This window comes from Prenolepis imparis, unplaced genomic scaffold (genome assembly GCF_030444845.1).
Source record: "Prenolepis imparis isolate NDT839.2.m4 unplaced genomic scaffold, iyPreImpa1.0 SCAF_13, whole genome shotgun sequence".
NCBI classification, from domain to species: domain Eukaryota; kingdom Metazoa; phylum Arthropoda; class Insecta; order Hymenoptera; family Formicidae; genus Prenolepis; species Prenolepis imparis.
This window is the reverse complement of record NW_028141171.1, coordinates 12,080,957-12,097,696: the sequence shown is the minus strand read 5'-3', so window position 1 is coordinate 12,097,696 and position 16,740 is coordinate 12,080,957. Positions and strand designations below refer to the sequence as shown.

The window sequence follows — 16,740 nt, the reverse complement described above, 5'->3', positions numbered from 1 at the left end:
AACGAATTGTCACATTTAACAGCGCCTCGTCGAGTTACGCGCGGTAGAGATTCGACGACGCTCCCTGTTTACGCTCAGTTGTCATCATCCGTTCAACATCGGATCATCGCGATCACACATCGTGATAGTCAATATAGTGCAATCGATTCTTTTGGCTAACGAGTCTCTTTTGCGTTTTTCATTTAAAAAAATCGTGCGCCAGGTGGTGCGAAAATGCTTGTCTTCGCGCGATCCCTCAAAGTCACTCGCGCATTGTTCTTGATTAAAAGAAGAAACACGTTTGGATAATTCCAGATTAGTAATTACTTTTGTGGCAGGGAAGAATTTTCGTAACAAGGAGAAACGAATTGCGAATGATCGAAGACTACGCGTGATCAATCATTCGAATGGATTGCTCGGTGAAAGAAGCTTATGCAATAGAACTGGCAAGGTAATCGTACGGTATCGTGTGTAGCTTCTTACGAATCGTTGACATCATCCGAGTACGAGAATATTATTTATACCTCGCAAGAGATTTCGACATTAACTTTGGGATCTCGATTTGCATTATTCAATGCTTTTATAATATATTCCTCGACGCACAGTAGGAACGCACAGTTAATAAATTACGATCGGGAATTAAGATTATCGACAAGGAGGAACAATGTACCGTCGAACCGTAAGATATATGAAGCCGAAAAAGATCATCATTCGTCGACGCAAGAATAAATACTCCTTAGGTAGAAAGATGAACATGATAATTATTACTCGTCGTCCATTTATGAATATGTCACTTTCAGTCGAGAGTGAATTAGACTTTATGTAACATGGCATTTAGCAGAAGCACGTTTCCGTAAAGAAATATTCGGGACGTGTCAGCTCGTTATGTTCCACTGCAAGAAGACATGCACGTGTCGAGGTAATTACCGCATGTTCTTGATGCATCAGAAGAAGGAAACGAGTAAGATAGATAAAGCGGTCGTCGAAGAAGAGTAGAGTAGAAAGAGAGAGGTAAAGTGGGAAGATTGCAGTCCTTGGATATACCGTAAGCCTCAACGTCAACGTCGTCAACGTCGTAAACGGAGACTGACCTTGACCCGAAAAGTAAGCGGAATCGGAAGCGATTCGCCGGGCGCTAGAGCATTAGCCGCTTAATGTCTCGTAGCGGATTGTCGTAAAAAGCAATTGATCGCGAAGCGCGTCGACGTCGACGACGTTGCCCCCTCAACGCGCGGTGGTTAATGCCTAGGTTAATGCCTAGGTTCTAGGTTTGAACGTTGTTGCACGAAGACGGATCAACTCGCGCGTTGCAGGAGCGGCGCCGTAGGCTGATCGTAGGAAAGAACGTAACGGAAAGCAAATCCAGGGAGAGAAGAGGGAGTAGGTGGTGGTACGGGACGCTGGCGGTGACCGGCGAAGGAAGGAGATAGATAGAGTACCGTCGCGTCTCGTAATGCACGATGGTGCATTAGCCCGGAGTCGCGAGACCACTGTGCGATTTCTCTCGCGCTCTCGCAACCGAACTCGCACCTGCTGAACTCGGGCGCCTTCTTCGAGAGTCGTTCCTCGAAAGTTGTATCGCGCCGATGCGGACTTGGGCCGATCATACATTAGGAAAGAGACCTCGTATATGACTCCACTCGTCTCCGTGTAAAGTGAGATATCCTTTTTTTTCTTTGACGAAAGATATGTCCGAAATCACGACGATCATCGGTGCGCCTACAGGGCTCATGCCGGAGAAGAAGCAAGCGAGCCTGACAGTGGCAGATAAGTCCGACAGCGCTGTCACTTGGAAGTCTATGAGTATCCAACAGAAATGGTCCTTTTTAACTAGCAACATCACCGTCGAGCCGATGGTCGCGTGTTATGTGATTCCTAGCGTGCTCTCCGGTCTGGCCACGCAGAATCTTATTCTCGAAAAGGCGTGTCGAGTGAATCTGGCTTATCCGGATGAGGTATGCTCGGCTTTGTCCGCCAGAAACACCACCGGCTACGAGGCCGAAGAGACCGCGGTTCAACAGCTGGTGGCGCGTATGCAAACCTGGAAGACACCGCTGCAAAGCGCCCTGCCGACCATGCTGATTCTGTTTATGGGTGCATGGAGCGATCGTACTGGTTTGAGGAAGCCTTGCATGCTGCTGCCGATCATTGGCGAGTTCTTCAGCAGCGTCACCCTCATCGCTTGCACATACTGGTTCCACGAGCTGCCCATGGAGACGGTTGTATTGGAGGCGGTGTGGCCTGCGTTAACCGGCGGCTGGTTTACTATGTTCATGGGCATCTTTAGTTATATTGCAGATATCACGTCCGTAGAATCGAGAACACTTAGGATCGGCGCGGCCAACGTTTTTCTATCTCTCGGCGTGCCAATTGGCATGGCCCTATCGGGGATACTATACACAAAGCTGGGGTTTTACGGTGTCTTTTCTATCTCGATGGTGTGTTATGTAATGAGCTTTGTGTACGGATTAGTGGTCATTAAGGAGCCGCCGAGGGTACTTGCGGAACGTGCGCGAAAAAAGACCCTTCCAAGCAAGGGCAAACGAATATCGGTGTGCGCTTTTATTCTGGATTTTTTTTCGTTCAAACATATAGAGGAAACGTTTCGCGTAGCATTCAAGAACGGGGCTAACAATCGCCAGAAAAGAGTCATCGTGCTCATGGTTATTATTATGGTTGTCATCGGACCCCTTTACGGTAAGTTTTTCCAATAAATTAAATATATCTTTCATAAATATCTTCTCGTTTCTTTTCGATACATCGCGTCTATATTTAATATGATAATGAAAGATTATTTAAATACGAGAGAGAGAGAGAGAGAGAGAGAGAGAGAGAGAGAGAGAGAGAGAGAGAAGGAATGATTAAAAGCAAGAAAATGATTAATGCCAAGAAAAAATATTTCATGTTTTGCATGATTGCATGCAACGCATACGCGCACCATATAAGTCCCAGTTTTAATAATATCATTAACATTACTCGAGAAATTTGTTTCAAAGTATGTTTTTTGAGATTATTAAAAATTTACATATAAATTACTTTAAAGTAAGAATACAGAAATCAAAAAAATATTTTCTATTTCGCGTGATTTGTTTTTCAGGTAGCAAAAGTAGTCATTTTGATGTCAAAACGACGTAATTTGACGTCAAAGCGTTATAATGATTACTATTGCTACCTGGGTTGTTGTTACTTTGAAACATTTGCTTTGTAATTTGAGCTATTATAATTGTAAAAATATCGATAATAGATATTAGGAGATAACTCAGAATCAGCTATATTATTGTGCAATTTTAATGTCAGCGTTTATAATTATTGTTTCCAATTGTTTTAACTAAAAACATTAAATATAAAATTAATCAAAATAAAATTTATTAAAATCTTAAACCTTGTTTAAAAATTTATTAAGTAAAAATAAAATATAATATAAAATTAATTAAATAAAAATAATTGCGATTAATATTTCCTCGTATTACGCAAGCCAAAAAATGATGAATTATAGATGATGCGTAAGAAATTGAGCGATTCAAATATGAAAATATAGTCTGCTTCGAATTCGATTATATAAATTTTTTAAAAAATTGGTAAAAGCGCTCTGTGTAGTAACATTTAAAAATAAACTATATGCATCATTTCTTGCGTGCATCCGTAGCAAAGTAAAAACTTGCTGTAACTCTCGTTAATCTTGCCACCTTGCCGCGTTGCGGTAACTCTGCACATTCCCATGAGTAATTACTTACGTCCGACGGCGTGAACATATCGTATGCGAAGGGAAAGTAAGAGAAGACATGTGCAAAACTAGGCATACATTTATACGAGTGCGAATATATGATGCTATTTCAATGTACTTGCATGCCTTCTACGTTTACGTCGATAAAAATATATTTGCATAAGATTTTTACATATAACATATTTCATCGTAGCACACAATCACAGTCCCCTAATACAAAGATATCGCATATGATCGACAAATATCGCAATGGCATAAGCCACTACAGAAATTGAAAGGTTGACAAAACAACACGTTGGTTACGTCCATGAACTTTGATACGGTGTAATGTGCAAGAGTTTTTAAGCAAAGACTAAGCAATTATATAAAATATACACTGAGAAAAAAATACTGTTGAATCAACAAATACTGACGTATTTGATTAGATTAATAATAGGAGTAGTGGAAATGATCGACCAAAACTAACAAATAATAAATTTATTTAAATTTCACTTTTTTGTGAAATTTAAATAAATTTATTATTTGTTAGTTTTGGTCGATCATTTCCACTACTCCTATTATTAATCTAATCAAATACGTCAGTATTTGTTGATTCAACAGTATTTTTTTCTCAGTGTATATTTTATATAATTGCTTAGTCTTTCTCATCATTTCCACTACTCCTATTTTTCTGACTAGCGATCGTTAATAATAATTAAGATTTTTAGATTAATAATATCATTGAATTAATAAAATAAAATTTAACTACAAAAATGTTGTTGATTCAACAGTATTTTTTTCTCAGTGTAGTTTTTATACCTTTTTTTACAGATATACTCTTCAATATATACATAGAATTGGTAAATAAAAATGTATTATATCAACATCTAAGATATACCAAAGTGTTACCCCGACGTATTAATATTAATACGGTATTACCGAATACGATATATTAGTATAACAATAAAGCTTCTAGTTTGAGCTAGAGCAGCTTGTCCAAGCACGCGACCGCTCGGATCATTCAATTTTTCAATTAGCGTGCATTTGTTACAGCGCGCTATCGCGACTTTAATGCGATCGTGCGCGTTTGTACGGCGACAACGCACAATTCCAGCACATTTCGCGGATGCCCTTGTCACAATTTAATTATATAGATACTGTCGTTACAATGTCTGGGTACGCATTAAGTACGTATTACCCCAGCTGCTAAGTGACGCGGGCAGTCGTCAGCGGGCTTATAACAATTTCGTGTAATAGGCGTCTTCCTGAATGCCCTAACGCGGATATACCTGTAAGATGTTATACTTTTCTTAACTCTCTCGTTGTCATCATAATCACACGAGAGGATCTTCTAATGACTCTTGGTTCGCAAGCGTTATTAAGAGAATTAACCGGATAGCTTATCTTTATAGAGCGAACGAACAAGTGAGAGATTCGTACAAGTATTCAGATATAGAACCCCGGCAGTTGTATAGTCTAATGTGTCTATTAAAAATAATTTTCAAATCAATGTATAAATGTATAAATATCTAACACGTGAGAGATGTATTCTCTCAATTATTCTATACTTTTATACATAACGTATACGGTAAACGTATAAAATACTTTTATACATAACGTATATCGGTAAACGTATAAAATAGTCGGTTGTTATTTCTTAAGCTCTTAGTTATAAATACTAATTAATTATATTAACGAGATAACAAACAGTTGCATTCTTATTTTTTTCGTAGCATTAATTATGCACGGTAAAATGTAATAATAAAATATAGGATAGAAGAACAAAAGGAAAATGTAAAAATTTACAGAGTAAATTATTAAGCTTCCGAAATTATCCTATTATAAAAGATATTGTACCCAAAATTATTTTATAAAGTCCATGATAAATCAAAATTTCACACATTTTTCGACAAGTCATATATATGGATGTACACAAGCACGTAGCAAAATCACGCACTTATTTGCATGTAATCTCTATCAGTGCATATGCTAATAAGTACGGCGATGTAATATATAATATATTTCAGATCTTTGCGCTCGTCAGGAATATATACGAGAAAGTCCTGTCTTCGTGTATCATATAGCATTATATTTTCATTCTTCTCACAATCTTGCGAAATATAGTATACGTTTATAGGATATTATGTCATACATGAAATGACAAATTTTAATGGGAAAAATCATCGATTCTCCAAATTTTTTTAGTATATCGTGCAAATACGCACCCCAATTGTAATTTGATGAAAAAATGGATTGAAAATGTGCATGCATATTTATGTTATCTCTGCAGAGATAATATTATATAATAAACAAATCTTGTGGGTTTTACCGTTATCTCGAGTTGCGCATCTCTATTAAATTATTCTTCTTTCTCCCTCTTTTTTGCGAAAGAGTGAATTTTACATAATACTCACGTTGCATTTGACCTTCGCAGTTAACTTAATGGTATTACCGCAGGAAGCAATTTTTGGTGTAATTGTTGTCAATGTAATTGTCAGAAAATCGTTTGTAATTGAAAAGCAGAAAACCGTTGCGCTTGGGTAACTCGAAATTTTGTTGCGTAATGTTAACAGGACGATAATGGCTTTATAAAATACGAAACATTGTTGCAAATAAACTATATCGATAGTTTATTCACGTATACAGAAATAAGATATACATAGATATAGATAATAAAAACATGACAAATTTATGCGTTAATAATTACTATAATAAAAAAATGTAAATCAAATGTTTGGCTAACGAAATGCATAATATTATTAAAGATTTTCTTTAGAGAAAACTTTACAATTAAACTGTAAATGAAAAATTGATTGAATTTTTATCAAGAATTGATTTTGTTTCACAATCAGTTTAATAAATTCTGAAAATATTCGATATATAACGAACATCAGCTCGTGCGAAAAATAGCAACATTGATTGACAGACAATCTTGATTAAGAATCGAGATTCTTAGAAGTCATTGTAAAAATCTAATCTTATATAAATATGCTAGCGAATTATGTCTCGGGATTATTAAGTCGTTAAGATTCACAATAATAAAAACATCAATTATAAAATTTTATAGTTGTAATTACACACGCATACACGTACTTTAAAAAAATATTAAATCATTATTATTAAATCGAGTTAAATCGACACATTTTTTATTATTACATACAGTATATTCTATTATATCGAGACTTCTAACATATTTGATCCTTGATCGACTGTATACATTTTAGCAGTGATAAAGAAATAATTATTTTTTCCAATAAAAGTACCATTAAGGGCCAATTTCACTAACGTCGGTTAACTTTAATCTTCGGTTAAACTATATCTTTGTCTCTTTTCAGATACGTTCTTAAAAAGAGACAAAGATATAATTTAAATCGTCGTTGGTGAAATTGGCCCTAAGTCTATCTATTTCAGGTGAAATGGCGGTTCTCTATCTTTACATGCGGTACCGATACAATTGGAACGAAGTGTCGTTCAGCATGTTCTCCACGTTTGGCATGGTAACTAATCTGATCGGTAAGAAAATCACTTCAAATCAAAATGTTACATATTACTAAGACGTGGGAAGAAATTCATGCCAACGCTCGTTTAAAAAATATTTGCACGTATAATAGCAAATCTTTTCCGATTCCTTATTGATTTCACCGCTAATTTTAAAATAAAAATGTAAGACAAAGCAAAATTAGTACGTATAAAAATACATACGTAACATATATGATTATTCGAAGGAGATAATCTCCTATCATTTTACAAGAACTAAAGATATCCTCGAAACTCAGCTGCACGTTCATTAAATTAATCGAGTTTTTTTTGTATTTATGAAACCGATGAAAGCTTAACGATGTATTTATGTAAGAATGACTATATCGTTGCTAAGCAGAATCATTAACTGTCGCTTTTATTCTAACGGATCGTAGAAGATAAAGATTGCCTTGAAAATCCAATTGTATGCAGACTGTGAATAGACGGCACAGATAGTTGGAAAATATTAGACATTTTGCAATAGAAAAATAATGATAAATACTATTGCTAATAATAATATGCGCGCTTAAAGATTGCCAAGAAAATTCATAATTGTTTTACGAATCAAAATGAAATTTTAGCATTTACCGTATTCGACGTACGATATATTTACGGTATAAGTTTTCGACTTACATTTTTTTTTAATTAATGACAATGACCCGTCGTAATTTACAATGTTTTCTTGTTTGCTAAATACTTTTTTCTTAAAATTATTTTTCGAGCAATAACGCGTTTTTTTGCAAGAAAATTGAGAAATTTTCTCTTAATACACAGGCACCGCGATCTCCGTCGGTATTTTCAGTCACATCCTCAAGATAGATGATGCGATTGTGGGTATCATGAGCTGCATGAGTAAAATTTTAGCAAGTTTTGTCTACGCGTTCGCCACAAGTGCTTGGATGGTCTACGTAGGTCAGTCTTTTTAAAACGGCTAACATCAGGGTAACAACTATATATAATCAAATATATCATGTACATTTTTAACACTCCGACAAACAATGTAATTTATAATTACATGTTTCAGCTGCTATTGTGGAGATTGTAAACGGTACATCTTTCATTGCCATGAGATCAATAGCGTCCAAGCTCGTGCCTACGGACGAACTCGGTAAGCGAAAATAAATACAAAATGGTAGTTTTTACATTGCCATCTCTAATGACTTTATTATGCAGCTTTAAGAATTTTACGCAACTTTAGAAAAGAATAATTGTGGGAAACAGTCATTACGAGTTTCTTTTTAAAGAATCATTTAATCGCGAATCAAACGACTTCCTGTACAAAATATTCCATCAGAATATTTTAGCTGATGACTGTTAGCTGTTAGGTGGCTCTCTGAAGAAGCAACTAAGATTAACAGAAGTCTTTGTAGAATGAGCTCAAATATAAGAATTACGACTATTATACTAATATTTCAGCATCGCTAATAGTGTTTTCAACTTTAAGCTCGGTCTTCACCTTCATGCTGCTTCGCGGAACCGCGTAAATCGGATAATTTGGGCACCAAATTACAATTTACGTTGCGACTAATTTTTCCTTTATCGCGAGCAAAGTTTAACGAGACCTTCCTGCTAGGATAACGATTCGACGAGGAAAGAGGCACAATTTTTTTATTCTTCAGGAAGCTAAAATGCATTATGTAATTTCATAGGTAAAGTCAATTCATTGTTTGGCGTTTGCGAGTCATTAATGCCGCTTGTTTACGGACCCATGTACAGCGCCATTTACGCTGCAACCATGAAAACGTTCCCCGGGGCTTTTTTCATCGCCGGAGGGACCATGACAATACCCGCGGTATTTGCGTTCTTGTAAGCATTCGTGATAAATTTAAATTAATTAAATTTTTGTCAATTATTTTAACATACATTTCGCAAGCTTTGTGATCTGTATGTAGCTGATTCAATTGTCTCTTTTAAGCTTGTAAATTTATAATTGTATGTAACATTACATGTTTTTTTTTAATCAGTTGGTTGTACACGGAGCATCGAAAGGATCGTATGCTGAAGGAACAGAAGGAACCCGAAGCTATGATCAATCATAAGAACCAGGACACGATAGACCACAGTTTGAAGAACCTTCGGATCATAGATACGCAAAAGAGTATGCAAAAGGCCGAAATGATGAATGGCATAGATAACGCGGCCTTTGAATCTGAGAAATTGTGATCTCACGATTTACGTGATCCTTTTTTTAATGTGTGAAGACGTATGATACATTAATAATACCTCATCACAAAAAGAAAGGACTGAAAGGGCATCTTAAGGTCAGTGCCATTAAAGCGCTGGTCGAGAAGCTACTGATAAAGAAACTAGCGAATTCATTTTGAAGGATAGATACCAAAGTAATTTCAAAGCAGATATATACCAAACAATATGTTAAAAATTGGGGTTTAAAGATTCCGGCAAATTATAGAAAACATTGATTTTTAAACTTTCGTAATTTGTTAAAGACTAGAACAACACAAGCGCTTTATTAATATTTTTTGACATACCTCAGCTGATTAAAACGTTAATTTGCTAAATAAATTTTAAAATAATATTATATTATAAAAATTAAAATAATAATATGTTTTAAATAAAATATTACAGTACTTTAAACTCGATTAATATTTTTTGACAGTTATCAGCTGATTTCTGTATCATTCCTTTTAACATAAATTCGAGGAATAGCGCGCGCTTGTGTTGTTCTAATCCCTTTTTAAAAAAGACATGTTAAGTCGATTCTCGCAAGTATTATTGCCTCTTTTTCGTGATGTTGATTAGCTGCCTCGATTTGCGTTGTGCGGTTGTACGTTATATTTATACCATCAAGAGAAGCTGTCATCGCGAGGGTTAGCAGTTTGACAATTTGTCCAAAATAAAATTAAATAAAATAGTATTATGTTTTAAATAATATGTTATAATACTTTAAACTCGATTAATATTTTTGACAATTATCAGCTGATTTCTGTAAAAAAATATTAATCGCGGACAAATAAGTATATATTATAAGTATATATATTATAACATATTATATTAATTACAACGTATTATTATAATTAAAATAATAATATTTTGTAATTAATATAATATGTTATAATACTTTATCCGCGATTAATATTTTTTGACAGAAATCAGCTGATAACTGTCAAAAATATTAATCGAGTTTAAAGTATTATAACATATTATTTAAAACATAATACTTTTTTATTTAATTTTTTTTTTTTTTACGAACTGTCAAACTATTAACCCTCGCGATGACAGCTGCTCGATGCTATAAATATAACACACAATGCGAATCGAGATAGCTAATCAGCATCGCGAAAAAGCGACAATAATGTCAATAACATCTTTTTTAGAAAGGGAAGATAAACACATTCAAGAGGTAAACTATAACTTATAACTTGTCAGAGATAACAAGCATATTCGGAACAAAGAAAAGTTTAACAGAATTTATTTTTAAGCTTTTTTTAGATGGAAAATTTCACGAAAATAAAATTCAAAACTACCGCATCTTTCAAATCCTATGCAACTGCTAACAGTTGTCATCTTCATAAAACATTGAAGTACAATTTAAGGTGTACATAAAAAATTTTGTTAACTTTTTTCCCCATTCATGACTTCATTTATAGCAATTTGTAGATTTTTTCAAACATTTTCAAAATAGAAAGACATTCAGAATAAATAAAGGATAACTTATCAGCTTAATTTAACAATAACTAAAATTAATATATATATCGAGAGTTATTAAAAAAAGATTATTTTTTAAGAAAACGTAATTATTAAAGCAATTATTTTAGAAAAGACAAAGTCTCTCTTCTTATTTTCAGAGATTACAAGAGGCATTAGTTTACTAATATACAGACATACAGTGAAGATCCCTCTGTGGCACATTTTTTTTATAATAAAATCTTTTCTAACAATAAGATAAATGTGATGTAATATATCTCATAGTTTTCAATTTTGGTATTCGTTTAAAAGCGACCAATTACATGTAACAAGGGCGTCTTTGATAGTGTGGCGTTAAACACGATACTCAGATTTTTATTTAACGATCTACATATATTCTTTATGCTGAATATATAGATATATGTTACCAGTACAAACTGTACTTAAAAACAGATTATAACGTAAAAGATTATAGCGTAAAAAATACACACATCACACAGGTAATCATATTACATAACAAGATTAATCAGAGTGTCCGACTGCACAAATTCTTAATAAGAAGCTCACAAAAGAATATAAATCCTTTGTTCTTCTTAGCGTAAATTTTACAAGGCGCACGAAAAAGACGTGCTATATAATATTTCAATTAAAAGATTTTGTCAAATAAAGCTTGATCAGAGCGTATATCAATAATCTCGTCATAATTAATTTTAAGTAAAGCTTAATACAAATTTTATTTGAGATTTAATATACACATATGTATGTTCGCATATACAACAATATACATTCAAAATTGAAAAGCAAATATGTATTTATGAATTTTGTAATACATTTCCTATATATAACTTCTATACCCTAACTTTTTTTTATTTAAAATAGTTAGAGGCTGCGCACAATAAATAAAATAAGAAACAGGGAATAAAGAATAGAAAACAGGAATATAGGGAACAGTTCAATATAAAACATATGAAATATAATTTAGTACTTAACGCAAAATAGAGGAATAGAGGAATAGTGCTAAGGTGAAGTGATGAAATTTCTCTATATATATTCTGCGTTACTAAATTACATTTCATATGTTTTATATTTAACTATTCTTATTTTCTGTTTTCTATTTCCTGTTTCCTACTTCTTTTATTGTGCGTAGCCCCTAAATTTGTATATTTTAATATATAACACAGAAATAATCGCCAAAAAGTGTTAGTCACGTTAATATGTAAGTGTATGTACATGAACCAAAAAAACGAGAATTTTTAATACTTTTATTTGCTTGGCATATATTTTTTAATTTTTTAAAGAAAATTATGTAATTCATTGTTTTAATGAAAAATTTAACATATATAATTTCTTAAATTTTTTTTTATACAAATTAATATATAATTTCTTAACTCTTTTTTCCAAATTGCGCTATAATTAATTTTTGGTGATTAATCTACATATAATAAGGATAATTATATTAATATGTATACATGCAATACACTCACCGATACGATGCGCAACAGTGGAGCTCTATAGTACAAAGTGTTGAGATCTATAACATATAAAAAAACACAAATTATGTATACAAAATAGTTTTCAAAATAAGTAATCAATATTTGAAAAAGTCAATAATGCGCAATTAAACTTTTATTCATAAAATATATTTAATAAAATTTGTCATAAAAATTATTAAATTTTTCAATTATTTTTTTAGATCTACATTTAAATAAAATATAATAAAATTTAATTTTTAAAAAGTAAGTTAAATAATTATAAATTGTATAAACAATATTAAAATTATATATACATATATAATAAATTTTTTTATTATTAATTATCTAATTATAATAAAGTTTCATATAATAATTTTTTTATTTTTCTGTTAATTACTTTAAATATTCATATTTATATTTTTTCTCAAATTATTTTTTTAAATTTTATTTCAAATTTATTCTTAATATATTAACTTATTTTAAACTTTATTATTAATAAAAATTTAAATAATATATATATATATAAATTATATATATATAAATATATATATATATAATTATTATTTATTTGTATATTTATATAATATTAATTTATATAAATTTGTTTTAATTATAATCTGCTTACGCATGATTGCTCCGCCGTTGCCTGATGATGCCTCCCCTGGCCTCCTCTTCCTCCTCCTCACTTTATGTTTGTAGGTTATAGCGTCTTTTTGGCATTTACACAACACACTCGCGATAATACGATCACACGTAATCAGTAAAATCAAATAATCGCACGACAATTTGAACGACACTCCCGACATTAATCGTACGCGACTCTATATACAGCACTTACGATTTTAATCGCGCGATACTTTGTGCGCGGAACTCCCGACATTGATCGAACGCAACTTACTTTCATATACTTCGGCACTCCCGGCTTTTAATCGTACGTATATTTTATGCGCTTTTGTTAATCATATGCGACGCGTATTTGAGAGTACAGCACGCGACAATTATAATAATTATACTCAGCTACACAATCCGCGCGGCGCGACCATTTACGCGGGATGTCGCCGCAGTGATGCCAACTGTCTAATTTAGACGCTAGCGACAAATTGATAGTGAAATCGCACCCTTATATTAAAATTAAATCAAACATTAACTGGTTAACTTCACTTCGCTCACCGGTATATACAAAGTGCAACTAACGCATTTGATATACAACTGACAATGAGATTAAATTAAATTAACGCTTAAACTGACGCTACAAATATTTGATCGATCAATCGGAATGGAGAAATCCTTATCTCTTTCGCTCTGATCAATCAAATGATTCAAATGATAGAAAAATTCACGTGCCATAACAGTAGGAAGGAGGAATAAAAACACGGCCCACAGACGTAATAAAATACGTAGATGGAACATCAGCCACCGATATGCGCGCGCGTTCGACTTTAACCTTCAAGTGGCGCTGCGTCACGTGGTCGCGCGGCGGTCGGAATTCGGCGGCGCGGAGTGGGGATGAGTGGTGGGGGGTGCGCCGTGCGCCGCGCGCGCATCCCCCCACCACTCACCCCCACTCCGCGCCGCCGAATTCCGACCGCCGCGCGACCACGTGACGCAGCGCCACTTGAAGGTTAAAGTCGAACGCGCGCGCATATCGACACGCGCTCTCTCCCTCTCGCCGTAAGCTAATCGACGAATCACAGTCGAGCATTCTCTAAAGTCTCTAGAACATATGGAGGCTAATCGCGGAATTTTCCAGCGCAACTTTGCGTAGAATTTCCCTTCGTTGTCTTCTTCATCTTCATGGCGTATCGTAAGGGTGCATTTTCACTTGACGCTGTGACGCTGGATTTCAGCGTCAAGCATCAATAAAAACAAATTGACGTTAGCGTCTGTTGACGCTGGCGTGAAACAGCCTAGCATCCAAGTTACAACTATGACAAGCGTCTCGTTCTTCGTTCTCTGAAAGCTGAACAAATCAAGCTTTTTCTTCTTGACGCTAGCGTCACAAATCAGATCACGTGATCAGTTAGATGCTAGCGACAAATTGATAGTGAAATCGCACCCTTATTCAAACCACGTGCAAATCGTTTAAATATCTTCGTATAGTTTTATATATTTCGATAAAATAGTGCAGGCGTGTAATCTTTTTAGAATGAAAGTTAAAGTGTTAACTAGGAATCCTGATGAATACTTACGGGAGACTAAGCGAGATATTCATAAAAGTAAATCTCTCTATATAGATTGCAAAGCTAACCTAACCTATTGTAGTCTACAGTTGATTGAAAATTGTTTTATTATTTACAGTTCCGAGAAATTTCGATCCATCTTTACATCCCTTTGCAGCTCCAAGAGAATACACGAAAGCATTGAACGCTGTTAAACTCGAAAGAGTATTTGCAAAACCATTTATAGGGAATTTAGAAGGCCATAAGGATGCCGTATCTTGCATATGTAAACATCCATCTCATTTATCCACTTTATTGAGTGGTGCTTACGATGGTGAAGTAAGAACGTGGAATCTTGCCCAAGGAACCTGCAAACATACGTTATTAGCTCACGATGGAATAGTTCGTGCCGTTACATATGTGCCTAATGGAAAACATTTTATCACCGTTGGAGACGACAAAACAATTAAAACATGGGATGCTAATAAAGAAGACCAAGAACCTTTAAATACTATTGTCAGCAAAGTAAGCAACTTTTATGTATAAGTTTCTAAGATTATTGAACTTTAAGTACAGTTTTAAACAGATTTTTATTTTTAGACAGTATTAATTAATATAACTCATCATCGAACTAAACCTCTATTTGTCACCTGCGGAGAAGGATTATGTCATATGTGGGAAGAAACTCGTAATGAACCACTCCGTACATTTAAATGGGGTGTAGATAGTTTACAGGATGTAAAATTCAATCCTATTCAGAAAGATCTTTTAGGTATAATGTATATTATATTTCTAGCAGTTCTCTTTGCACACAAAATTGTGCTAATTAAATTAAATTTTTCTTAAATTAAATTGATTTGACTTTCAGCCTCTTGCGCGAGTGATCGTAGCATAATTTTATATGACACTAGAGAGACAGGACCCTTAACCAGAATAGTAATGAAATTACGGAGCAATAAACTTTCTTGGAATCCCATGGAAGCTTTCATTTTCACATGTGCTAATGAAGATTACAAGTGAGATAATATATTATGATAATGATAGCTTTGTTTTTGCATTCAATTTTTGCAGAAATCTTAAAGACATTTCTTTCAGTTTGTACACCTACGATATTCGAAAATTGAAAACACCAATGAATGTACATATGGATCACGTGGAAGCCGTGATAGATGTGGATTATTCGCCGACAGGAAGAGAATTTGTTTCAGGTAGTTACGACAAATCTATCCGTATTTTCGAGGTCAATAAAGGTCACTCGCGAGAAGTGTATCACACAAAACGCATGCAGAGGCTTACCTGCGTAGGATGGTCACTTGATGATAAATACATAATAAGTGGCAGCGATGAAATGAATCTTCGTATATGGAAAGCTAAAGCGTCAGAGAAACTTGGCCTTGTAAGGAAAAATATCACAAACGTCATATTGGATTTACATACGACATATTTGAATAAATATTAACAATTATTTTACCTTATTCTTTATTCTTTGTAACAGCTGAAGACTAGAGAAAAACTAGCACTGCGTTGCAACGATGCTTTGAAAGAAAAGTATGCGATTCACCCTGAAATTCGACGTATTGCACGTCATAGACAAGTGCCGAAACATATATATAATGCGCGAGCTGAATTACGGAATATTCGTCAGAAAAGTAAACGCAAGTAAGTACAGCTATTATATATAGTTGTTTATAATTTTATAAGTAAATTTTATGAGCAGCATCTTAAATAAAATATTGTTTTATCTTGCAGGGAAGCTAATAGGCGTTCTCATTCTAAGAAGGGAGCTGTTCCATTCGTGTCAGAAAGGGAAAGGCATGTAGTACGTCAAGATAATTAAAACGATATCTATCATTTTACTCGATACAATTGGAAATACATTACAATATTTCGAATTTTATTTATCGATTCGTCATTGGTTAACTTTCATCACGTCATCGATGTTTATATATTTTTAGATCTCGTAAAATATTATATATAATGACAAGAAATATACATATTCTCTTTGTATAATATTTATTGTAATAAATAATTTCTCTTGACATTATACAACGCATCGCGATAATTAAATCATAAAACATTACAAACAAACCTCAAGCAGTGATTAATGTCATGCCTAGCGTACCTTACAACAGCTGATTATGCTGCGCGAATTATTTTAGCACGCGGTTTAATCGGTTTTCTAGTATAAATATTTCTTTTTCGTTTTTCTCGTTATTTTAATTTTATATTTCAAAAAGCTTATTAAAATTCTTGTACGTTATGT

The 16,740-nt window shown here is 33.8% G+C and overlaps 2 protein-coding genes and 1 long non-coding RNA gene across 4 annotated transcripts in view; 2 read left to right on the top strand and 1 right to left on the bottom strand.

Annotated features, from left to right (window-relative positions):
- LOC145944505 (uncharacterized) overlaps window positions 1-13,805 on the bottom strand; it is a 161,268-nt gene extending 147,463 nt beyond the window's left edge. Inside the window, exons 1-2 of the long non-coding RNA XR_014426685.1 lie at window positions 12,944-13,805; window positions 12,331-12,377 (exon numbers count right to left, since the gene is read on the bottom strand). This is a non-coding gene — a long non-coding RNA (uncharacterized LOC145944505). The remainder of the gene's footprint in view (window positions 1-12,330; window positions 12,378-12,943) is intronic.
- LOC145944501 (putative peptidoglycan muropeptide transporter SLC46) lies at window positions 62-12,071 on the top strand. 2 transcript variants are annotated; one of them, XM_083052854.1, is made up of 6 exons: window positions 62-2,676; window positions 7,094-7,195; window positions 7,976-8,113; window positions 8,226-8,309; window positions 8,851-9,007; window positions 9,166-12,066. In XM_083052854.1, the coding sequence occupies exons 1-6, from the start codon at window positions 1,668-1,670 to the stop codon at window positions 9,362-9,364; spliced, it is 1,689 nt and encodes a 562-aa protein (XP_082908980.1). In that variant the 5' UTR covers window positions 62-1,667; the 3' UTR covers window positions 9,365-12,066. The 2 variants fall into 2 exon arrangements, with proteins under 2 accessions (XP_082908980.1, XP_082908981.1); XM_083052855.1 differs by lacking the exon at window positions 7,976-8,113 and having other exon boundaries at window positions 9,166-12,071.
- Window positions 13,806-14,025: 220 nt separating the features above from the next.
- LOC145944375 (DDB1- and CUL4-associated factor 13) lies at window positions 14,026-16,456 on the top strand. Its single transcript, XM_083052663.1, has 7 exons — window positions 14,026-14,534; window positions 14,617-15,002; window positions 15,078-15,249; window positions 15,346-15,493; window positions 15,573-15,873; window positions 15,973-16,136; window positions 16,227-16,456. The coding sequence occupies exons 1-7, from the start codon at window positions 14,465-14,467 to the stop codon at window positions 16,312-16,314; spliced, it is 1,329 nt and encodes a 442-aa protein (XP_082908789.1). The 5' UTR covers window positions 14,026-14,464; the 3' UTR covers window positions 16,315-16,456.
- Window positions 16,457-16,740: the final 284 nt, after the last annotated feature.

Excerpts from the sequence above, each read along its gene's own strand:
- LOC145944501 (XM_083052854.1), top strand. The coding sequence starts at position 1,668 with ATGTCCGAAATCACGACGATCATCGGTGCGCCTACAGGGCTCATGCCG. Across the intron at positions 7,196-7,975 it reads CATGGTAACTAATCTGATCG|GCACCGCGATCTCCGTCGGT; the intron begins GTAAGAAAATCA and ends CTTAATACACAG. Across the intron at positions 8,114-8,225 it reads TGCTTGGATGGTCTACGTAG|CTGCTATTGTGGAGATTGTA; the intron begins GTCAGTCTTTTT and ends TACATGTTTCAG.
- LOC145944375 (XM_083052663.1), top strand. The coding sequence starts at position 14,465 with ATGAAAGTTAAAGTGTTAACTAGGAATCCTGATGAATACTTACGGGAG. Across the intron at positions 14,535-14,616 it reads TAAGCGAGATATTCATAAAA|TTCCGAGAAATTTCGATCCA; the intron begins GTAAATCTCTCT and ends TATTATTTACAG. Across the intron at positions 15,250-15,345 it reads TATTCAGAAAGATCTTTTAG|CCTCTTGCGCGAGTGATCGT; the intron begins GTATAATGTATA and ends TTTGACTTTCAG.